Source organism: Adiantum capillus-veneris, chromosome 7 (genome assembly GCF_014529385.1).
Source record: "Adiantum capillus-veneris isolate H3 chromosome 7, ASM1452938v2, whole genome shotgun sequence".
Taxonomy (NCBI): domain Eukaryota; kingdom Viridiplantae; phylum Streptophyta; class Polypodiopsida; order Polypodiales; family Pteridaceae; genus Adiantum; species Adiantum capillus-veneris.
Window position 1 is genome coordinate 9,507,200 of NC_140937.1, and position 25,138 is coordinate 9,532,337.

General features: G+C 47.4%; 1 protein-coding gene and 1 pseudogene across 3 annotated transcripts in view; one reads left to right on the forward strand and one right to left on the reverse strand.

The window, feature by feature from the left end:
• LOC147453413 (uncharacterized) overlaps positions 1 to 25,138 on the reverse strand; it is a 127,367-nt gene that overhangs the window by 25,813 nt on the left and 76,416 nt on the right. For 2 of the 3 annotated variants that reach the window (XR_015188535.1, XM_086515597.1), the window contains exons 7-9: positions 10,549 to 11,865; positions 10,016 to 10,462; positions 9,497 to 9,744 (exon numbers count right to left, since the gene is read on the reverse strand). Coding sequence is in view for 2 of the 3 variants with exons in the window: in XM_086515597.1 (XP_086371723.1) it covers positions 9,497 to 9,744; positions 10,016 to 10,462; positions 10,549 to 11,865 (2,012 nt within the window). In the remaining variant the exon portion in view is untranslated. The remainder of the gene's footprint in view (positions 1 to 9,496; positions 9,745 to 10,015; positions 10,463 to 10,548; positions 11,866 to 25,138) is intronic. The other variant, XM_086515598.1, reaches the window with a different exon arrangement.
• On the forward strand, positions 18,207 to 19,500 carry LOC147453415 (uncharacterized; annotated as a pseudogene).

Sequence of the window (25,138 nt, forward strand, 5' to 3'; positions counted from 1 at the left end):
TCCCACCGTATGCAGGGCATCGTGGTATCGATGCTACAGTTAAAGCGGTTGAGACATTCTTCTATTGGCCTACATTGAGAAGAGATGTGGATGCCTTTGTGCGAGAATGCCTAATATGCCAAAAGGTCAAGTTTGACAGGCAAAAGGCACCAGGGTTATTGCAACCACTACCTATTCCAGATAAACCATGGGAAAGTATTGCTATGGATTTTATCTTTGATCTTCCGAGAACGCAGACAGGAAACGATGTTATTTGGACCATTATTTGCAGATTCAGTAAACAGGCTCATTTTATTCCTGTCAGGAAGAAGATAAAGCCAGATCAGATGGCACGCTTGTTTATGAGCAATATTTTCAAGTATCATGGCATGCCACAGTCAATTGTTAGCGACCGTGATCCACGCATGACAAGTTTGTTCTGGAGAGGCTTGTTTGAGAATATGGGCACAACGCTCAAATTCTCTTCGTCATTTCATCCTCAAACAGATGGGCAGTCCGAAGAGGCAAATTCTACTATCCTAGATCTGCTGAAGTGCTATGTGTCAGAGCGTAAAGGAAAGTGGGAGCAGTATTTGCCATTGGTGGAGTATGCATACAATAATACAGTGCATTCATTAACTGGCAAGGCACCCTTTGAGATAGTTGAAGGTGGCAAGAAAGTTCCTCCCATACTGCATACAAAGGACAAGATATCTGAAGTAGATAAGTATGTTCAGGACATGGATGAAATGTACAAGAAGGTCAAAGTGGCCTTAGAAAGGACTCAGGCAAAACAAAAGAAAGCAGCTGATCGTCACCGTCGTGAAGTGGTATATTCACTTGGTGATTGGGTGCTTTTACGCTTTGAAAAGGCAAGGTTAAAGAAGATGAAGGGCAAGGAAAGACTGTTTCCAAAGCTCAGCATGCGTTACTATGGGCCTTTTCAAGTGTGCGACATAATCAGTGATGTTGCATATAGGCTGAAATTGCCTGACAGTTGGAAGATTCACAATGCATTTCATGTGAGTCTTCTCAGACCCTATGTGGGTGATGTGCCAGAAGATATGCCAGCTGAAGATCAGCCGGAAGTCGAGGAACTTGACGAGATCTTGGTCCCTGAACAAATTTTGGCACACAAAGAAAGGAAAGTGAAAGGCAAGGTTGCTAGGCGTTACTTGGTAAAGTTCAGAAACTATCCACCAATGGATGCTAAGTGGATGGAAGAAGGTGAACTTGCAGAGTCACCAACTGTGTTATCACTTTACCTTGAAGCCTTCGATTTGCAACCTACCTTGACCCCATGAGTTTCAAGGCTAAATGGATTGTCAGTGTGACAATGAGTTCTGAAACAAATGATGTACATGGTATTTAAAGTGAGCTCAAATCAAATACCTGTTACATGAATGTTAGAGCTGTACAGATTGTCAGTTTGGCAATTGCTCTTATGGAATGTCCAAAAGTTTGGTTAGTGCTATAGAAGTGAGTATTTCTTGTCAGTTTGTCAAGGATACAGTGATTGCTTCTATTCAAGAGTACATGTGTAACTGCATTCTTAATCTGTCGGTTTGGGTATGCTCGAAAGTGTTACGGGATCCAACGTGTACTATAAGACAATGGCAAAATGTGCAGCCACCATTTTGTCATTGGAAAGTTAGTGACTCAAAGCAATGGCACAGTGCGCAGCTACCACTATGTCATTGGGACAGGGTTCACACGCAGGCAATACATGTGTCGACGAGGTGTTGAATATACGAGGGTTGACAATGAGCATGTATGTGTCGTACATGTGTCGACAGGTGTTGAATACATCAGTGTTGACTGGAAGCATGTACGACATAGATGCAAACGAGGACGTTTGAGATTTCAAGAGGGGGGTATGTCACCAGCGTGTGACTACTATCTATCCTTTTTGTTGATTTCTTTCTTATTATCTATTTACTTTCACTTTTTGGAAACACCCCTCGGGAAATCTAACTGCCCTGCATTGCATAGCTAGTGTGGAACTGTTCAGAGGGAGTCCAGGCCTGAGGGCAAGAGAGCACTAAGGTTGGACAAGGACTATGGTTAGCCAAGTGGGGTCATTGACTAGCCAAAGTGGAATCCTTTGCTACAGAGGCTACATTTCAGTTCTGGATGTGACCGCAGTGTACAAAGAGGGTCGGATGACCTAGAAAGATACAACGGTAGTATCTCCTAAATTCTAGGGAACTGCTATTTTGGGACCTGAAAATGTGTTGACGTCATTACCTACGGAATGACAAGGGGAACATTTTCTTACTCTGCCGTGAAGTCAACTGGGCAACCGGTTGGGATATTTTTAGACGGCAACCCCGAAACGGGAAAATGCTTATAAATGTGCCAAGTGGCACCTTCTGGTGCACTTGCCTCATGCAACAAGAAGTGGCGCTGAATTTTAAGCTGGGAGAGCCTCATTTTCAGTTTTGTCACAAGTTAAGAGCTATGGAGTGCTTGCTTTCCCTCTTATGCACAGTGCGGTGCCAGGAGTGATGCCCTGCACGCTACGCACTGCCCTCTCTCTCCCCTTTGGCAGTATGTTATGCCCCTCTAGTGGGCTCTTCATTTGACCAATGTACAGTTGTGTGGGTTCATGTGCGATTGCCGAGGCAAGAGCCTCTTGCACAGGTACTGGATTAGCTAGCGGCTACTCCCCCCCGCAGGTACAGGTGAATTCGGAGAGGTTTCACGCCAGAAATCTCGCCCGATTCAAAGGGCAAGTAGCCCTACAGGTGCGGGAGCTCGAGGACTTGCTACGGATGCGACCGGCATGCGAAACGGAGCCCGAAACAGTAAATTACAGCCTGCTGTGTATTTTTGCAGGTTTAGGGTTTTGGCCCTAAACGGACCCTAATACCCCCAGGAAGTTCGGGGACGCAAGGGGACCGCTATACAGGTGATCTGGCGCATTTTCAGGGCTGAAAACAGAGAATTCAGCGTGCTGCAGATTCTCGCCAGGTTTTGCAAAGTGCCCGTATGCGTCGGGAAAGTCATTTAATGCGTGGGAATACTGACCGTGAAGGGTTCTAGTACAGTCATGTTGCCGAAATCGGGCTGGAACAGTGGAAATTCAGCCGAGTTTGTGCGGGGCAGCTTGTAGGGAACCTCAGCGTTTATTCCCTCTTTTGAACAATAAAGAAATACCGAAAGGGGCGCCTAAGTTAGGGGCCAATCTGGTGTCCGTCTACTCATACAGGTGCAATCTAGCAGCCTGTATCCCTTTCCCCTTTGTTGTGTCTTGAAAGTCCAGGTAAAATAGACGACTAATAATGGGTGAAAGCTAAATCAAGGTTTGAAGTAAAGTCTACCGCCCTTTTTGGATTGAACAGGCCGGTTTGATGGAACGCCGGAACGAGGGCTAGGGGGCGTTCCCCGGTAACTATGGCTGGAGAAGATGCTCTCTATAGAAAGCCATCTTCGTGCACAGCTCCTATGCTGGCTGTATCCATGTCGATGTCTAGCTGAGTCAGGTCCTGGCGGGTGAGCCTGGTAATCTCGGACTGTGTGAGAGTCAGAGAGGGTGCATCCAGTGAGTATTGGAAGGGGGGTAGTCTGTCTATGTTGAACCCATGATGTCATCTCCCCATACCAATATGTTGTATCTCCCTGCATGGGTAACTGTCGAGAGGACTCAAGTGCAAGGAAGGCATATCTGTTTCTGGGAAATTCCCAGATGCGGTGTATGAAGGAGACAAATCTGGTGAGCACCTCAACCACTAGTGGGGGGGGCAGCTAGCTTTGTTCGTATAATGGCACGTGGTACTGAAGCCTTGGCTCTAATGAGCCGTGAAATCATAGAGACTAGTGGCTTCTCCATGTCCCCCCATCCATCAGTGCGACCTATCCTCCCCTGATGGTCCAATGAAGGTCCCCAAATCTCAGCTCCATAGAGCAATGCAGAAGCCACCAGGGTGTCAAAGAGCCAGAGCTTCATACGAGGCTCCTGAAACTGAACACGTGAACACATCCTCTCCAATCTACCCAATGTTGCATGGGCTCTTGTCAATCTGGTCTCTGCTGCTCTTCTCAATGAAAATGCTGGTCCACTAAAAACCACTCCAAGGTAGGTGTAAGCATCTGTATACTCCACTGTCTCCTGGCCGTATGTGAATGCGGGCGCTGACCTCCTGATCCACTGTGGGGTCGTATTAAATACCATGACCTTGGTTTTACCAAGGTTGACAGACAAACCACTTTCATGGGCAAAGCTATGCAAAGCATCCAAGTGACATTGCATCCCCTCTGGAGAGTCGGAGATCAACACAATATCATCAGCATATAACAATAGTGGGATCCATGTTCCTGCCAGTTGTGCACCTCTATCACCATCTCTCTCAATGTAGTCAAAAACCTCATCCACATACATACCAAACGGAGTAGGAGAGAGTGGGCAACCCTGATTTACCCCAATAGTGGAATGAACCGCTGTAGATAGGCCCTCTGGGGTGCGTACATGCCCCACTACTGACCTGTACAGTGCCATGACCCCCTGTGGGTACTCCCATCTCCTGTAATCTGCGCATCAATCTAGCTCTAGGTACGGTGTCAAATGCTTTGCGGAAGTCCACAAAGTTGCAATAGATCCGTCTCCCATGAGAGAGAGAGAGAGAGAGAGAGAGAGAGAGAGAGAGAGAGAGAGAGAGAGAGAGAGAGAGAAATGAATGAAATGAAATGTTATATTAACGTCTTCAAAAGGCCATAGTGACCTATGAGACCAGAAAGTTACAAGGTGGTGAATCTGATACAAAGTCAGAGTAACAAAATAAATAACCTAACAATAGTACAAAACAAAGATATATACTATGGGATCCTAGATTGGTCGATGTGAGCTAAGCAAAAATGGGCGGCTTGTTGGGATAGCTGGATCACAAAAGATCTAGCATCTGTCGTTGGCGAATCTCATCAATTTCCTCCATGGTTAGTAGTCTGACTGGGCGTCGTCGGGATGAAGGAATCGTGCTAAGAATAGGATGATGCCCCCGAATATATGATGTGTAGTTCTTCGCAGTCGTGGGCGCCTGGATTTCCCTAGTTCAATCGCTCGGTCGATCAGTGTGCCTCTGGTGTGAGACGAGGGGGAGCTCTGCTGTGGGAGTGGCTCTTGCGGCTGTCCCGTGTCTGCTCTGAAGAAGTATGTGATCCGTCTTTGAGACTGGCTAGCCTCGCCATTCATCAGGCTATCTCTGTGTCTGCGCAGCTCGAGCAAGAACAAACCCAGGCATCTCTGATCTTTGTATCCCATTACTCTTGAGAGTGGTCCGAAACCCTCTCTGAACAAGCAATGGAAGCGGCCTCATATCTCGTAGTAGACGGGGCAGCGGCATGTATAATGCAGCTCTGTCTCAGGTTCCATGTCACACAGGGGGCATGTCCTGGTCTCTATTGGTACTCCGTTGTATCTCCCAGTCTCAATCTGCAGCTGGTGAGACGATGTGCGTAACTGGCCAATAGCACATCGTATCCCATGAGACAAGTGGGTATCCATGTATCTAGGTCTCGTCACAAACCATCTTCCGTCAGCAAAAGAAGGTGGTCTCTGTAGAAAGCCATCTTTGTGCCCAATTCTTGTGCTGGTTGTATCCATGTCCTCCTGGTGTCTAGCTGGGTCAGGTCTTGGCGGATGAGCTTGGTGATCTCTGACTGTGTAAGAATGAGAGATGGTGCATCCAATGAGTACTGGAATGGTGGCAGCCTGTCTATGCTGAACCCATGCGCCTGAAACCATGATGTCATCTCCCCATACCAGCATGTTGTATCTCCTTGTATGGCTAACTGTCGAGAGGACTCGAGTGCTATGCGAGCATATCTGTCTCTAGGAAGTTCCCATGTGCGGTTTATGAAGGAGACTGATCTGGTGAGCCCCTCCACCACTAGTGGGGGGGCCGCTAGCTCTGCTCGGATAATGGCCCGTGGTACTGATGCCTTGGCTCTAATGAGCCGCGAGATCATAGAGACGAGAGGTTTCTCCATGTTCCCACATCCCTCTGTGCGACCCGGCCTCCCGTGGTGATCCAATGAAGGTCCCCATATCTCAGCCCCATAGAGCAATGCTGAAGCCACCAAGGTGTCAAAGAGCCAGAGCTTCGTCCGGGGTTCTTGAAACTGAACCTGCGAACACATCCTCTCCAGTCTACCCAATGCTGCATGGGCTCTAGTCAGTCTGGTCTCTGTTGCTCTTCTGAGTGAGAATGTAGGTCCGCTAAAAACCACTTCAAGGTAAGTGTAAGCGTCTGTGTACTCCACAGTGTCCTGGCCGTATGTGAATGTAGGTGCTGACCTCCTGATCCACTGTGGGGTGGTATTAAACACCATAACCTTGGTTTTACCAAGGTTGACAGACAAACCACTTTCGTGGGCAAACATATGCAAAGCATCCAATTGACGTTGCATTCCCTCTGGGGATTCGGAGATCAACACAATATCATCAGCATATAGCAAAAGTGGAATCCATGTCCCTGCCAATTGTGCACCTTTATCCCCATCGTTGTCAATGTAGTCAGAAACCTCATCCACATACAGACCGAAAAGAGTAGGAGAGAGCGGGCAGCCCTGCTTCACCCCAATAGTGGAGTGAACCGGTGTAGAAAGTCCCTCCAGGGTGCGTACATGCCCTACTACTGATCTGTACAATGCCATGATCCCCCAAATGAGCTCTGTGGGTACTCCCATTTCCTGTAATCTGCACATCAGTCTAGCTTTGGGTACTGTGTCAAAAGCTTTGCGGAAGTCCACAAAGCTACAATAGATCCGTCTCCCAAGAGATCTGCCTTCCTCGATGATGGCCCTGAGTGTCAAGATATGGTCAAGAGTAGAGAAGCCTCTCCTGAACCCTGCCTGCCCGGTTGCACGCATTCCTTCCCTCTCTGCCCATCTACTCAGTTGTTGCTCAAGAATGGATGCATACAACCGTGCCAGTGTGTGCCCAATCATAATAGTGCGATAATTCCCAGGATCCATGGGGTCTCCTGACTTGAAGATAGGTACGATCGTAGATAGGCTCCGAGTGTCCGGTAGGCCCTCACACATGGCACGGTTAAACATAACTACTAGAAGCTCTGCTAGTAGGTCTTTGGCATGCATGAAATGCTCGACGACTAATCCATCATGATCATATGCTCTCCCAGTCCTCATCCTGTCAATAGCTTTCTTCACCATCTCAGCGGTGAAAAAAGCACACGTGTGTGGGCATGGGTCGGGGGGGTTGGGGAGGGGCGGCTGTCCAGGTACTGTGTACAAAGATGATGCGTACTGAGCCCAGGTCTCTGTGGAGGAAATAGCAGGGGGGGGGAGACTGCTCATGAAAGAGCTGCCATGCCTCACGCGAGTCCTGACTCAAGAATAGCTGATATAGATCCTGCTCGAGTCGAGCCAAAAAAGCCCTCTTCTTCCGCCGTACTAGGCGTCGGAAGTCAATCTGTGACTGTCTGTGAGTGACGTCTCCCAAAAGCACCTCCCTCTGAAGTCTGGCTCTAGTCTGGCGGCACTCCTCATCGTACCAGCTGTTCTGAGGCATGCTCCCTGAACGGCGGCTCTGCTCAGGCTGGGTGTGTGGGTATGCTTTTGCTGCTGCCTCATGTAATGTCTGTGTCAGTATAGTAGTTAGCTCCTCCAGAGGTCGCCCCGGGTCCTCAGTCCATAGGCGTGTGTAGATCCCGTCCATGTATACAGAATCCGTCTCCCGTGTGAATGTGTAGCGAGTAGGGGCTGCTACCCATGGCCTGTGTGCTACACTGAACTGGAAAGAGATGGTCATCGACACCAGAGCATGATCTACTGCTACCCCGACCGGTCTGGGCCCAACTGTGAGATCCTGGATACTAGAGATGAGATTTGGTTGTGCCATGACAGTCCACTGTGCTGGCTCCATGTCTCTGAGGGAAGCATGTAAAACCTCCCGCAGCAGGAAATCTCTGTAGGCCGTTCAAGATGGCCAATCCATGTGCAGTGCCCATGTCTATCAGGTGTCGCCCATACTCCGTATATTCCACATCGTGTGATAGTCTGGACAGGCCCGTCTCCACAACATCTAGCTCTCTTAGCATCTCCTCTGAAGTATCATAAAACACTGCCTGGTGATGGTCGGTCCTAGCATTGAAGTCCCCTAGGATGATAATGTCACCATCCCTAGAGAACTCCCATATGTCATCATCCAAAATAGAGAAAGGGGCCTGTCCTCTGGGTGATGCATAAACTGATGTACTCGGGGGAAAGTAGCAAATAGCTAGGTAGAGATATCTGCCTGTCTCTGCTTTCAATCTCACCCACATGTACCTAGCCTGCTCATCCCTGCGGGCTATATGTATCAATGGCTGCAGATCCTATCTAAATAACACTGCCACTCCCCCCGAGCCCCGCCCTCTGTGCTCTGAGCGTGTCTCCTGTCTGTAAGCTGTCTCCCACCTGTATCCACTGATGTGAGGCATGGATTGCCCAGGGGCTTGGTGTGTCTCAGAGTAAAAGATGATGTCTCTTCCAGTAAAGCTATCCTCAAAAGCACCTATATCAAGACGCATAGATGCATTACAGTTCCAGGCAGCCACTTTGAGTGTGGTCCCATAAGTCTAGCACCGTCATGTGGAGCGTCGCTCTAGTATTACCACTTTTCCATCTCGATAAAAGGCAATCTTGCTTTTCCCCTTGCCGCTCTAATCTCCGGCATTACTTCCTACATATGAGCGATCTGCGAGAGGGTGAGATCATCCCCGAGAAAGATGTCAGTCTCTTTAAGAGTTGGTCTTTTCTTCAAGAAGGACTTCTTCTCTTCCATGGAGGGAAAACGGAGGATGAGTGCTCTTTCTTTTGAGGTTTCTCCACTGCTTCCATTTTTCTTTATGTTGCCCACTCTCCATGCCCTTGTGTGCGTCGGCTCATGAACCCCCATCAAGGCTCATGAAATGTTATATTAACGTCTTCAAAAGGCCAAAACGACCTATGAGACCAAACAGTTACAAAGCAATGAATCTGATACAATGATTGAGTACCAAAAATAAAAAAGGTACTGAAAAAAGGGTAACTATAGAATCCTAAACTGCTGTATGTGAGCTAAGGAGCTAGCTGGGAATGTGTAGGATATGAGTAGGGTGGTGAAAGTAGTGAATGAGGGCTACTACAACACAATGTGGGTGTATCCTCGAAAAGAGCTAAATCAGAGAAGATCCATCATCAATCGCTTGCGGATCTCATCAATCTCCTCCATGGTCAGTTGTCTGAGCGGGCGTCGTGCCTGTCAGGCCAAAGTGATCCAAATCCTTTGATGCAGCCTCCGTCGATGCTGTGTAGTCCTCCGCAGTTGTGGGCATCTGGATCTCCCTAGCTCGATCACTCGATCGTGCCTTTGGTGTGACGAGAATGTGAACTCTGCTGTGGTAGCCGCTCCTCAGGCTGCCTACTGTCCACTCTAAAGAAGTCTGTGATCTGTCTCTGGAACTGGCTAGCCTCTCTCACATCAGGCTCTCTGTGTCTACGCAGCTCAAGCAAAAACAGAGAGGGAGAGATGACTGACCTGGGTGGGAAGGATACAGCCTGTAGACTAATATACAGAGGAGAAATGACCGTGTTCTGAGAGGCCTGAAATCCTGTTTTATTGATGCAAGCAGTGCTGCCTTCTTGTACTGCTGGATTGTCTACTCTTCTGTCCTTTTCTTTACAGCCTTGAAGATATGTGTTTCCTCTGAGATTTGAAGCGAAATTTCCAGCATCCTCTGAGTTATATGTGACAGTAAAACACACGCTGCTTTGTGGAGGAATGCACTACATGAAAGGAAAAACTGTCATGACATAATCCTCACAATTCCAAAAAAGAAAGAATTGATTATGCATAATCCTACAGTCTGGTTTCATATTTACCAATCCAAAGGGAAGGGCAGAGACAGGCAGAGGACACACATACGTGGGTTAGTGAACCCACTAATTGAAGACATGAAGGGCAAAGGCAAGATCTTTTTTGAGACAAGGTATATATTGTACTCTGTTCATTGCAAATATTCTGCTTATCATTTTACTGGTATGGAAAAACTCTTACCTGCCTTGCTGGACAAATCTTGAAGCATGAGTCTAGCACATGACTCTTTACACATTCCACTAGTTCTGCATGGATATCAATAAAATCATCAAGATCAAGTTTTAGTTGTACTGGACCCTTATCTGGATCACCAAGCATGACTACATGAACTTTTTGTTCCTCTTCCTCCACATTCAGATTAACTTTAACAATGATGTCTGTTGTAGGCAAAAGAGTGTCAAAGAATTCCCATTCCACTTCCAAAGAATGAGGGGCCGAATTTGAGACCCACAAGGTTTTGGATCTATGAGGGTATCCTGCAGGTACTGCACCCCATTTCAATACCATGCAATGTTTCTCTCCAGTTCGGCAGAAGCCTTGAGGTTCAAACCGGTTCTCTCTCATAGACAAAGGTGTGCCGATCACACCTATTGATATTGAAATCCGATACACAACATTATCACTCACCTGTAGAGCACGCATAAGCTCTTCAAAGTCATCCACACAAAAAAAGCTTTTTTCTTCTTTAAGAATTGACATATGCAGAGTCTCACCATGATATTAAGGATGTCATAATAAGTTCCCGGCATGCAAGCATAGCAGAACACTACAAAATCCCAAAATCCCCATCCTTTCAAGGTTCCTTCTGTTGCAGACAGTACCATAGCAATGTCCTGGCCACCTCCCCTCATACATGTGGAAGCCCACTGCCTCTGTAGACTCATAGCACACCCAGATTCTGTCCAAAATTGGTGATTTGCAACCTGTCTGCAATCTTCAAGAATTTTAGTCCCTTTTGATTTTGACTTTACATGTCTGCCAGTCAGCTCTTCTATGGACTCGGACAGAGCTAATACTAACCCATGAAATGAGACAGACGCATGAACTGTCCCAGCTACTGCCGTCTCATTCTGCACCAGCACTCTCAAGCTCTGAACAACTCCAAGAGGGCATCTCTTTCCAAAGTTGAGAGCTGGTAGCTTTGACCTGTCAATTGATTTCAGGCCCGCTAATGCAGACCTGCTGTACTCAGTCTTACCATAATCAAATCGATTGAATGTCAGAGGTCGCTCGATGTTTACACGGCAACCAATCCCAGAAATGTAAACTCTAAAATTTAGCTCTAAAGGGTGCATCATTCCTTGTGCTATGCATGTAACACTGAAATTCTTCTCGCCAGGCTCTACAGGCGTCAAAGTGAATAGTATCTCCTGCTTACCATGTGCAGGCAAGAGACCCTCAACAGGTTGTACCTCAACTGTCACAAAAGAGAAGCTCCTGAAAATTTCTTCTGACCAGTTAAAGTAACAAGGTAAAACAGAGAGATTATGAATAGAGACTCTCTGTTGTACCGATAAGCCCACATAAGCGATACCCAAGTCAATAATGGACGGTGACAAATATAATTCAGAGGCTGTAGCTATAGTCTGAGCTATCACATATTGTGACAATGATTTTTGACCTGCTACTTCACATGTGATTGACCATTTATATTGGCCCAACATTACAGGTTTGCATTGTACTTTTACAATCTTGTGCTCTTTTGCACTAACCATTCCTTCTGATGGGAAAAATAACAATTCAGAGCACGGATTTGCATGTTCAGACTTTCTCCAAACCGTGCAGTCATCCAAAGCATTCCTTTGAGACAGGTTTGCTGAATTGGAAAAACTATTCTCTTTGCAAGGAGGAGATGGCACCATGTTGGATGCCAGCTTGTGGCAGTTGGTTCGATGGTCTTGATCAGCAATCACAGAACCTTTGCTTTTACCATTATGTGCTAGTACATTTAATGCTGCTGAAAGTTTGAATGAGGCTGCAACAGTGCTTTTACTTCTTATGTCAAGATCTAATGAAGAGGAGTTTCCAACCTGTCAAGAGCATTTGTCTATATAAGAACATGCCAATCGCCAAAGAGCGAGCAGCAGTCAAAGACGTGAACTCTCGTATCAGATTCACTATTTTGTAACAGATTGGTCTAATAGGTCATTTTGGCCTTTTGAAGACATTAATATAACATTTCATTTCATTTCATCTCTCTCTCTCTCTCTCTCTCTCTCTCTCTCTCTCTCTCTCTCTCTCTCTCTCTCTCTCTCTCTCTCTCTCTCTCTCTCTCTCTCTCTCCTTCCTTTTGACGACGGGTCGCTCAGACGGATGGGGGGAACATGGAGAAACCTCTCGTCTCTATGATCTCGCGGCTCATTAGAGCCAAGGCATCCGTACCACGGGCCATTATCCGAGCAGAGCTAGCGGCCCCCCCACTTGTGGTGGAGGCGCTCACCAGATCAGTCTCCTTCATAAACTGCACATGGGCACTTCCTAGAGACAGATATGCTCGCATAGCACTTGAATCCTCTCGACAGTTAGCCATACAAGGAGATACAACATGCTGGTATGGGGAGATGACATCATGGTTTCAGGCACATGGGTTCAGTATAGACCGGCTGCCACCATTCCATTACTCATTGGATGCACCATCTCTCACCCTTACACAGTCAAAGATCACCAAGCTCATACGCCAAGACCTGACCCAGCTAGACACCAGAAGGACATGGATACAACCAGCACAGGAATTGGGCACGAAGATGGCTTTTTACAAAGACCACCTTCTCCAGCTTACGGAAGATGGTTTTGTGGCGAGACCCAGATACATGGATACCCACTTGTCTCATGGGATACGATGTGCTATTGGCCAGTTACGCACATCTTCTCACCAGTTGCGGATTGAGACTGGGAGATACAGCGGAGTACCAGTAGAGGACAGGACATGCCCCTTGTGTAACATGGAACCTGAGACAGAGCTACACTATACATGTCGCTGCCCCGTCTACTACGAGATACGAGGCCGCTTCCATTGCTTGTTCAGAGAAGGTTTGGACCACTTTCAAGAGTCATGGGATACGAAGATCAGAGATGTCTGGGTTTGTTCTTGCTCGAGCTGCGCAGACGCAGAGATAGCCTGATGAATGGCGAGGCTAACCAGTCTCAAAGACGGATCACAGACTTCTTCAGAGCAGACACGGGACAGCCGCAAGAGCCACCCCCACAGCAGAGCTCCCCCTCGTCTCACACCAGAGGCACACTGATTGACCGAGCGATTGAACTAGGGAAATCCAAGCGCCAGCGACTGCGAAGAACTACACAGCATCGACGGAGGCTACGACAGAAAATTCGGAGCACGCTGGCCAGGCATGCACGACGCCCAGTCAGACTACTAACCATGGAGGAAGTTGATGAGATTCGCCAACAACCGATGCTAGATCTCTTGTGATTCAGCTATCCCAACAAGCCGCCCATTTTTTGCTTAGTCTTTTGCTTGGTTCACATCGATCAACTTAGGTCCCCATAGTATATATCTTTGTTTTGTATTGTTGTTAGGTTATTTTGTTACTCTAACTTTGTATCAGATCCACCACGTTGTAACTTTCGGGTCTCATAGGTCATTATGGCCTTTTGAAGATGTTAATATAACATTTCATTTGATTTCATTTCTCTCTCTCTCTCTCTCTCTCTCTCTCTCTCTCTCTCTCTCTCTCTCTCTCTCTCATTGACAATCACGGATTATCTTTCGCCGCCTAGTGCGACGAAAGAAAAGGGCCTATCTATCTCAGCTAGAGCGGGATCTATATCAGCTATTTATAAGTCAGGACTCAGGTGAAGCATGGAGGCTGTTCCACGAGCATTCACCACCGCCCGCGGTCACCTCCACTGAGACATGGGGGGGAATATGCCACATCTCTCTACACAGCATCAGGGAAACCACCTCTGCTGGACCCACTAGAGACATGCCCAGAGACATGTTCTTTCTTTGATGCCGAGAGGGTAAGGAAAGCCATTGACAGGATGAAGATAAGGAGAGCGCATGATCATGATGGTCTGGTCGCAGAGCACTTCATCCATGCCAGGGATATGCTTGAAGAGCTCTTGGCTATGATGTTTAATCGAGCCATGTGTGAAGGCTTCCCGGAGACCTGGAGTATGTCTACGATTGTGCCTATTTTCAAGTCAGGAGATCCCAGGATTCCCGCGAATTATCGCACCATCATGGTTGGCCACACATTAGCTAGGTTGTATGCATCCGTTCTTGAGCAGGAGCTGAGTAGATGGGCAGAGCGAGAGGGAATAAGAGCACCAGGGCAAGCAGGTTTCAAGAGAGGTTTCTCCACTCTTGACCAGATTCTGACACTCATAGCTATTATTGAGGAGGGTAGACACCATGGCAAGAGAATCTATTGTAGCTTTGTGGATTTCCGCAAAGCTTTTGACACAGTGCCGAGAGCCAGACTTATACACAGACTACAGGACATGGACTACAGGACATGGGTGTGCCTACAGAGCTGATATGGGGTATTCTGGCTCTATACAGGATAGTGATGGGGCGGGTACGCACCACTGAGAGAATGTCTGGCATGGTCCACTCCACTATTGGAGTAAAGCAGGGATGCCCACTATCCTCGACTCTTTTTGGGATGTATGTGGATGAGTTTTCAGACTATGTAGAGCGGCAGGGGACAGGGGGGCTCAGCTAGCAGGGACATGGATTCCCCTGTTACTATATGCCGATGATATTGTGCTGATTTCAGACTCCCCAGAGGGGATGCAGCGTCATTTGGATGCTCTGCATACATTTGCTCATGACAGTGGATTGTCGGTCAATCTGGGGAAAACCAAGGTTATGGTGTTCAACACCACACCACAGTGGGTCGGGAGGTCGGCACCCACATTTATGTATGGTCAGGAGACTGTGGAGTACACAGATGCATATACCAGAGACTAGACCGGTATTTTCACTAAGGAGAGCATCAGAGACTAGACTAACCAGAGCATATGCAGCTTTGGGACGACTGGAGAGGATGTGTTCGCAGGTTCACTTTCAGGAACCGCGAACAAAGCTTTGGCTCTTTGACACTCTAGTGACTCCAGCTATGCGCTATGGAGTTCAGATATGGGGACCCTCAGTAGACCACCATGGGAGATCTGGCAACACAGATGGATGGAGATGTATGGAGAGGCCTCTGGTCTCTATGATCGCTCGGATGATTCGGGCTAAGGCCTCAGTACCACATGAGATTATCCAAGCCGAGCTAGCCGCCCCCCCCCCCCCCGTGGTGGAGGCACTGACGAGATCAGTTTCCTTTATGCACGGTCTATGGGATCTCCCCAGAGACAGATACGCTCGGCTTGCCCTCGAGTCATCTCGACAACTAGCTCTACAAGGCGATACAGCATGTTGGTATGGACAGATGGCATCATGGTTCCAGTCACATGGTCTCAACATGGACAGATTACCTCCGCTTCAATACTCCTTGGATGCACCATCCTTGTCCCTCACACGGACAGAGATCACCAGGCTCATACATCAGAATCTGATTCAGCTAAATACCAGGAGCACATGGATACAGCCGACACAGGAGTTGGACACGAAGATGGCCTTCTACAGAGAGCATCTTCTCCAACTCATGGAGGATGGCTTTGTGACTAGGCCAACATACATGGATACACACTTATCTCATGGGATAAGATGCGCTATTGGACAGATACGCACATCCTCACATTAGCTCCAGATCGAGACTGGCCGATTTCAAGGGGTGCCAGCAGGAGCCATGCTATGTCACCTATGTAACTTAGAGCCAGAGACAGAGCTGCACTACACATGCCACTGCCCGTCATAATTTGAGATACGCGGACGCTTCCACTGCCTGTTCAGAGAAGGGTCCGGACCTTTTTCTAGAGTCATGAGATATAAGGATCAGAAGTGTCTCGGATTGTTCCTGCTAGAGCTGCGCAGACTTAGGGAGAGCTTGCTGAGGACATCAGGGGAAAGATAGTCTCAGAGACGAATCACAGAGTTCTTTACGCTAGACAGAGGAGAGCAAACGGAGCAGTCATTACAGCCTACTCATACTAGAGGCACATTGCTTGACAGAGCCACTGAACTTGGCAAATCCAGACGTCCACGACCTTGGGGGTCTCCCACTACCGACGAAGGTTGCAACAAAAGATACAGATCACTCTAGCTCGACATGCAAGACGCCCAACCAGAGTTCTGACCATGGAAGAGGTCGATGAGATCCGACAGCGACCGATGAGAGATTTCATCTGAACCCACAAACCCCCCCTCCCCCCCCCCCCCCCCCCCCCCTTATTTCCTTTCCTTTCTCCTTAGTGTTTTAGTGTTAGTTCTCTGTAACTTGGTAACTTTGTAACTTTGTAATTTCCGTACTCAGACATGGTATCAGATTCACCAATTGTAACTTTTTGGTCTCATAGGTCATTTTGGCCTTTTGAAGACGTTAATATAACATTTCATTTTCATTTCTCACTCAGCAAGCTGAGACCTCCAAAGCTAGGAGACGGCCCCACACTACAGGTTGTCAGGCCCCCAGAATTTATCGACGCCAGATTGTGGGTTCAGACCCGTGATCGCCGAGCTACTAAGGAGAGACGAGCCCACATGATGGCCGACCCCACTGCAGCCATCCGAGCAGCCCTGGCTCCAGCTCCACCCATGTACCACATCTTACACCCACCCATTAGCACAGGATGGAGCTAGTTTAGTTAGTCACCCAGATGCATATCATGCGTGTACTACCCTCTTGCATATAGGCTACCATAGTGATAGCGCCCCACACACTCACACTCTCATCATGAAGATTTGTATCAGCTTTATCAGTCAGTCAGTCAGTCAGTTTTTTCAGCACTTTTGTCTTTCCGATTAACGGAAGACACACCCATGTACATTGATTTGTCTCATAAGACGATTTCGGCCTTCTAATAGACGTAAAAAATCTCTCTCTCTCTCTCTCTCTCTCTCTCTCTCTCTCTCTCTCTCTCTCTCTCTCTCTCTCTCTCTCTCTCTCTCTCTCTCTCTCTCTCTCTCTCTCTCTCTCTATGTGCAGGTCAGCGCCAAGGTCTGCTGGTTGCAAAGATAGTTCGCTTATTCGTTGCTGGTCCCGAAACCCTAAAACAGTTGTGCCTTGGAGTTTTTCAGCAGGCAGGGCAAGGGTTGAGAGCCTGTGCGTTGCTGGTCCCAAAACCCCCCAAAACGGTTGCGCAGGTGGTATGTCTGTTGAAGGCAGGATCTTGTGCACGCGCACACACACGCATGTGCGCGAGCAGTACAGAGTATTGAGGGTTGACTGCGTAGGGGCAAGGCTGCTGCACTGAGGGCTGAGAGTGCGTGGGCGCTCAAGGCAGACAGGTCGCACAGAGGCTGAAGGCGCACAGGGCATACACACACACACACCTGCAGACCTGGTTTTTCAGAGTATTCAAAAAATGTAAAATTCAGAGCAGAGCATTTCAAAAATTCAGAAATTCAAAATTCAGAAATTCACAGAAACTAACGGGGGGGGGGATTTGTATGAGAAATGTATGCTTGAATCGGGAGAAAATGTATGCATAAGTGTGGAAAGTTCTGGAAACAGATGTGTGTTTAGTGTGGCCGTCTTGTGATGGAGGTCATGAGCGCAAACCCAGTACTTCCCGAGAGCTCTAGCCCCTCCTCCTTGAGTGGTTTGCATGCAATGGCATTACCAGCAACGAAAAAATCAACTTTTATGGCTACTAGCAAGAGGTTAGCAAACATGGAAAAGGAGATGAAGGCGTACAAGACAGAGATGGAAGAGTGGAAGATGGAGAAGGCGGTCTTTCTTCAGTGGAAAATCAGCGAGGCCGAGCTTCAAACTGTGGAGAAAATGGAGCATCGGACCAAAATTGAAGACCTCAAGAATCAGATTTCAGCCCTCAAGAGAGACCTAGCCGAGGCAAGAGCCAATGGTGGACTAGAAGAGGGAGAAATCCAACCCTCAGTGATAGAAGAACTTAAGGTAATCAAAGAGCAAATGCAAGCCATTAAGGAAGAGGAGAAACAACAGGAAGCAAAAACGTCTTCATGAACAGATATGATTACCAAAACCCATAAGAAAGTGGAGGAAGCGAAGAAGTGGATTTCGGTCGCAAAGAAGGGCAACGGCAAGGAGGTATCAATCCCCACTCCCACCATCATCAACATGACACTTGAGGAGGAACAACGAAGACGTGTGAGGGCTTTGCATGTGAGGGTTACCGCCCTCAACGATCGGGACAAAATTGATGAGGAAGTACAGGAGCTCATGGTACTAATGGGATGCAAAAAGCGACACACACAAGAGTATGGAGAGTTGGTAAGAAAAGTGGAGGCACGGGGGAACATCCAGAGGAAGAGCTCTCATATTGCGCTTCCCCTCTATTGAGGAGGAGGACTTTTTGAGAAGGAGGCCCACTCTCTAAAAGACTGGTATCTTCCTTGGTGACGATCTCACCCTCTCACAGCTTGCCCACATGCAGGAAGTCATGCCAGAGATTAGGGCCGCAAGAGAAAAGGGGAAGACAGCTTTTTACAGAGAAGGAAGAGTGGTCATTATGGAGAGACGCCCTATATGACGGTGCGAGACCCATGGGACCACACCGAAGATGGCTACTTGGAATTGTAATGGGTCTATGAGGTTGGATGCTAGGGCCTTAGAGGACAGTTTCAGAGACGGGGACACTGTATCCTTCTCAGAGACTCACCAGGCGCCTGGACAGGTGATGCCACATGTGGGGGGATATAGATGGGAGACAGCCCACAGGACGGTCACGAGATCTGAGCATGGGAGTAGAGGTTCAGGAGGAGCAGCAGTGCTATTTAGAGAGGAGCTACAGCCACTACTACATATTGTACGGAGAGATGAGCATGCTAGATACATGTGGGTGAGGTTGAGAGCTGACACAGGTCGATTTCTGTACATTGCCATATGTTACTTCCCTCCCAGTACATCAGTATATGCTGCATCCAAAGGGTAGTCGCCTTTTTCTATACTGAACGATGATATATGGGAGTTTTCTAGGGATGGTGATATCATCCTCCTAGGGGACTTCAATGCCCAAACGGGCAACTCTCAACAGTCTTCTACGACACTTCAAATGAGATGCTTAGAGAGCTGGATGTGGGGGAGTTGGGGCTTGACAGACGCTCACATGACAGAGAGCAGACGGAGAATGGGAGATACCTCACAGAGATGACGACTACACATGGGTTAGCCATACTTAATGGCTTACAATGATTTCCTGGAGCAGCCGGCTTCACATGTTTTCCACACATACATGGGGCCAGTACAATGGACTATGTTATGACACAGCCGAGCTTTATCCCTTGCATTCAAGATTTCACAGTGACAGCAAGGCCAGTGGGCGTAGCAGTAGATCATGCTCTCTTGACACTATCTGTTTCATTCCAGTATAGTACAGCCCAGACATCAGGAGGCAGGTCACACACTCGTTATACATTTACACCAGAGACTGATTCTGCTTATACAGAGCAGATTTGGGATTGTCTATGGAAAGGCACAACTGGCACAGCTGGTACAGTCCTCTCAGTGGAGGAGTGCACCACTTTTCTGATTGAGACACTGCATGGTGCTGCATCAGTGGCATACCCACACACCCAGCCGGGCAGGAGACCACATTCTGGGAGCATGCCCTAGAATAGTTGGTATGATGAGGAGTGCAGCGAGATGAGAGCCCAGCTTCAGAGGGATCTTCTTTTAGGAGTCATCACTTACAGACAGTCTCGGATTGCTTCCCGGCGCCTTGTGCGACGGAAGAAGCGAGCTTAACTGGCTCAGATGGAACGAGAATTATATCAGATGTTCTTGAGTAGGGATTCAGGAGAGGCATGGCGACTCTTTCATGAGCACTCCCCTCCCCCAGTGATTACTTCACCTGATGTGTGGGGGCCAGTATGCGACATCGTTATATACGGTTCCTGGATAGGAACCCCTTTCAGACCCTACAGAGCCATACCCAGCTACGAGCACCTTCTTTACCACTGGGATGGTACAGAGGGCCATTGACAGGATGAGGACCGGGAGGGCATATGATCATGACGGTCTAGTAGCGGAGCACTTTATACAGCTAGGGATATGCTGATGGAGGTTCTTGCATGTTGTTCAATCGTGCCATGTGTGAGGGGTTACCTGAGACTTGGAGGTTGTCTACTATTGTGCCTATCTTCAAGGCAGGGGGTCCTACAGAGCCTGGGAACTACTGCACTATTTTGGTTGGACACACATTGGCACGGTTGTATGCATCCATTCTTGAGTAGCGCTTGAGTATTTTGGGCAGAGGATGAGGGGGTATGGGCAAAGGGTCAGGCCAGTTTCAGGAGGGGTTTCTCCACTCTTGATCATATTTTGACACTCAGAGCCATCATTGAGGGCAGGTCACATGGGAGACGGATTTATTGTAGCTTTGTGGATTTCCGCAAAGCATTTGACATGGTACCAAGAGCTCGAATGATGCGCAGACTACAAGATTTGTGGTGCCCATAGAGTTGATCTGGGGGATTATGGCTTTGTATAGATCAGTGATGGGACATGCACGCACTCCGGAAGGGGTATCTGATTTAGTTCACTCTATTATTGGGGTGAAACAGGGCTGCCCATTGTCTCCTACTCTATTTGGTATGTATGTTGATGAGGTGTCTGATTACATTGACAGAGAGGGTGACAGAGGTGCCCAGCTGGTAGGGACGTGGATCCCATTGTTATATGCTGATGATATTGTGTTGATATCCGACTCACCAGAGGGTATGCAGCGACATTTGGATGCATTACACAGTTTTTCAGAGGATAGTGAATTGTGTGTAAACCTTCATAAAACCAAGGTTATGGTGTTTAATACCACACCACAGTGGATCAGGAAATCAGCACCTACTTTCACATATGGTCAGGAGATTGTGGAGTATACAGATGCGTACACTTACCTGGGGGCAATCTTCACTAGGCCGAGATTTTCTTTGAGAAAAGCAGCAGAGACTAGACTGACTAGAGCTTATGCGGCTTTGGGAGGACTAGAGAGGATGTGTTTGCAGGTTCAGTTTCAGGAACCTAGGACAAAGCTATGGCTCTTTGATACTTTGGTTGCATCTACTATGCTATATGGGGTGCAGGTTCGGGGACCTTCTGTAGGCCAGGATGGTTGGAGACGTATGGAGAGGCCCTTGGTATCTATGATCTCTCGGCTGATTAGGCGTCCGTACCACATGATATCATTCGAGCGGAGTTACCTGCCCCCCCTATGGAGATTGAGGCGCTTACCAGATCAATCTCCTTTGTACACAGCCTATGGGATACTACCAGAGATAGATATGCTAGGCTGGCCCTAGAGTCCTCCAAACAGCTAGCTCTACAGGGGGATACATCATGCTGATATGCACAGATGACATCATGGTTTCAGACACATGGCTTCACCATGGACGGGCTGCCTCCTTTTCAGTACTCTCTACAGGCACCCTTGATGTCTCTGACACGGGTGGAGATTACTAGAGTCATTCGTCAGGATCTGATCCAGCTGGACACGAGGAGGACATGGATAGAGCCGGTACAGGAGTTGGGCACGAAGATGGCTTTCTATAGAGAGCATCTTCTCCACCTCACACGGGATGGGTTTGTGATTCAACCTAGCTATATGGACACACATCTTTCTCATGGCTTGCGTTGTGCCATTGGCCAGATACGCACATCCTCACATCAGCTCGAGATTGAGACTGGCAGATTCAGAGGGATACCAGCAGATAGCAGGATATGCCGCTTATGTCATCTAGAGACAGAGACAGAGTTACATTACATATGTCATTCCACAATGTACTATGAGATACGAGGCCGTTTTCATTGTCTATTCAGAGAGGTTTTGGGCCTCTATGTAGGGTAATGAGCTATGAGGATCAGATATGTCTTGGACTGTATCTACTTGAGTTACACAGGCACAGAGACACTTTACTGAGGAGAGTTGGAGAGAGACGGTCCCAGAGATAGATTACAGATTTCTTTACACTAGATATTGGACCCCCAGAGGAGCAGCTAGAGGAGCAGACACAATTGCAGAGCTCTGCCCGCACTCATACTACCGCTACTGGCATTCTCATGACCGAGCATTGGAGCTAGGGAGATCTAGACGCCCACGATTGAGGAGAGGAGCTACACAACATCGACGAAGACTACGGCAAAGGATTCAAGCCATACTCTCTCGACGTCCAGAATGCAGATGAGGATGGATCTCCACCATATCGTCCCCCCTTCTTTCATTGTATTACACATTGTATTTTGTTTCAGTTCTTTTTGATTTTGGACATGGTATCAGATTCACTATGTTGTAACGGCTTGGTCTCATATTGGCCTTTTGAAGACGTTCAAATATCATTTCATTCATTTCATTTCTCTGCTCGGTTCCCACCCATACACACACCAGCGGTACTCTCATTGATCAAGCTATAGAGTTAGGGAGATCGAGACGACCGCGACTGAGGAGGGGAGCCACGTAGCACCGGCGGAGATTGCGGAAGAGGATCCACAGGATTCTAGCACGACACCCAGAGTGTCGATCAAGATAGGCTTCATGCTACTGCTATATTGTATCATGGTGACACTTATCCCCACTTTGTACCTTTATGGCATGATACCATTGCTCAGCCTACTAGCCACCCATAGGAGTCGGTAGCACTCCTATCAGTTCCTTGTTTGTAGTTTTCTTTGTTTGTACCCAGACTTGGTACTAGACTCATCATTGTAATCAGTTGGTCTCATAGGTCATTTTGGCCTTTTGTAGACGTTAATATATCATTTCATTTCATTTCTCTCTCTCTCTCTCTCTCTCTCTCTCTCTCTCTCTCTCTCTCTCTCTCTCTCTCTCTCTCTCTCTCTCTCTCTCTCTCTCTCTCTCTCATCTGGCTCACGGATGTACCAGATACTACACCCTCCCATCACTACTGGATGGAGATGATGTACCACACCACCCCCCTCCCTCCTCCCCTCACTCTCACTACACACATACATGCCTCTTTATGCACACCGGATGTTTTGTTACTATCCGGTCACCCCCACATCTGCACACCGGATGCTTTGTTATTACCCGGTCACTTATTACACTACACTTTGTACACCGGATGCTATTATTACCCGGTCATTTTGCACATACCAGATATCCAGAGGTTATTCACATTTTTGTACATGGATGTGTCTCATAGGCCAGTTTTCTTTGGCCTTTTGAAGACGTAAATAAAATATTTCTCTCTCTCTCTCTCTCTCTCTCTCTCTCTCTCTCTCTCTCTCTCTCTCTCTCTCTCTCTCTCTCTCTCTCTCTCTCTCTCTCTCTAGCTACACACGATGAGAAGCTTGCACACATGAGTGATAATGCAACAGGAAATATGACCTCCTGGGCACATGTAGTAAGAAGTACTGCAAATGCCATGCCGCAGACACATGAGACGTATGCAAATGTAGATGACACAGAGTATAATGAGCGAGAGAAACGCAGTATGAATATTGTGATCCGAGGCATACCCGAATCTGACAATGAGAAAGTACTCATGTTGAATGCGGAGGTCACGGACCTCCTTGCAAACACATTAGGCATGCATGATGTAGTGGTGTATGGGGCACACTGTGTGGGTAAGCAGAGGCCTGAGAACAATCGCGCAATTGTATGCACAATGTTGGATGCACGTAAAAGAGCCATCATACTCGAAAATGCTCGCATTTATCTAAGGGACAGCCCAATTTACATCAGTGAAGACAGGCATATGAAGAACGAATGAAAAAGAACACCACCTCCACAGGGGCAACACCACTAGAAGCATGACAGGGAGAAACCCATGGGACCACGAACATACACGTCACAAGTTGGAATTGCCGAGGTTTCCCTTGGCACAAAGGGGAAGGATTGACAGAGGTTCTACCACAAGCAAACATACTTTTTCTACTTGAAACGTGGGAACAGGACACATGTAGACTGCCAAATATTCAAGGATATATTACACACTCGGTTTGGTGGCCTGGTACTAAGATGCGCAGGCAAGGGGGTGTTGCTATAATGTACAAGGAGGAAATGCAAAGTCGGGTTAAGATATGCAAGATAGATAAACACAAACGATACATATGGGCTGAGATATGTACATCTGGGAGATCGATGTTCATTGCGGGATGCTACATCCCACATCGGAAATCCCCGTTTTATGATTTGCATAATCTCTCCAAGAATGACCCTTTTGCCGACCTATATACAGATATTGCAACCTACACACCACAGGGGGCAGTGATGATACTCGGGGATCTTAATGCTTGCATAGCCAACATACAGGCTCAATTGGTTGACTACTCAATCCATCCCGCAGACAAAGATGGCGATCTCGTATTAGATGCAATGTGGGATAGATGCTCATGCGATCACCTCATGAATGAACAAGGTTCAGCTTTGATATCCATGATGAATTCTATGCAACTTGTCGTCATGAATGGCACCAAGAAATTTGCAAGCTCCGGAACATACACATGCTATACATCAAACCATGGAAGAAGCACTAATGACTATGCGTTAGTTAGCCACAATGCATTGGATTTAATTGGACACTTTAAAATTGGGGCTCGGTCACCGAACTCAGACCATACTCCAATTCATGTATGTCTAGACCTCCCACACATGCCTACACAACGCATCCAAAAGGCGACAAGTTGGGCATATCGAATGCAAGTCACAAAGAAATTTGATTATGCCACTTTTCTGGACAGCCTATTGAGTAGACATTTCCCAAAACATTTCAGAAAATTGGGCTACCTTCCGTCAAGCAATAGAAGAGGTAGAAGAGGTCACTATGGGGCGATCTAAAAGAAACCACCAACAAGTGAAAGGTCTCTCTCATAACCCATGGTTTGATGAAGAATGTAAAGCAGCCAAACGCAAGTTAAAGTGCTTCAATAATAAGTCCACGAAGGAGTAGGAAAATGCAGCTAAGGAATACAGAATGCTGAAAAGGAAAAAGAGAAGGATGCATGAACTTTTGAAGGAGGAGCAAGAGGTGATCCGATTTAAGAAAGAGCCCAAGAAAGCATAGCGCAACATAAAAGGAAAAAAGGAGCATATACTGGGAAATTTCAGCATGGACGAAATGTATGTATATGCACAAACACTCTATGCTCCCACCGATGCTCAAATAATGATGAATGCTGAAATTCAGGTTGACACTAAGGAACCTATCACTTTTGCAGCGGCTTTGAGAGGTTTGAAAAAACTAGCCACTAGGAAAGCCTCTGACATTTTTCACTTCAACTCCGAAATGTTGAAATGGTC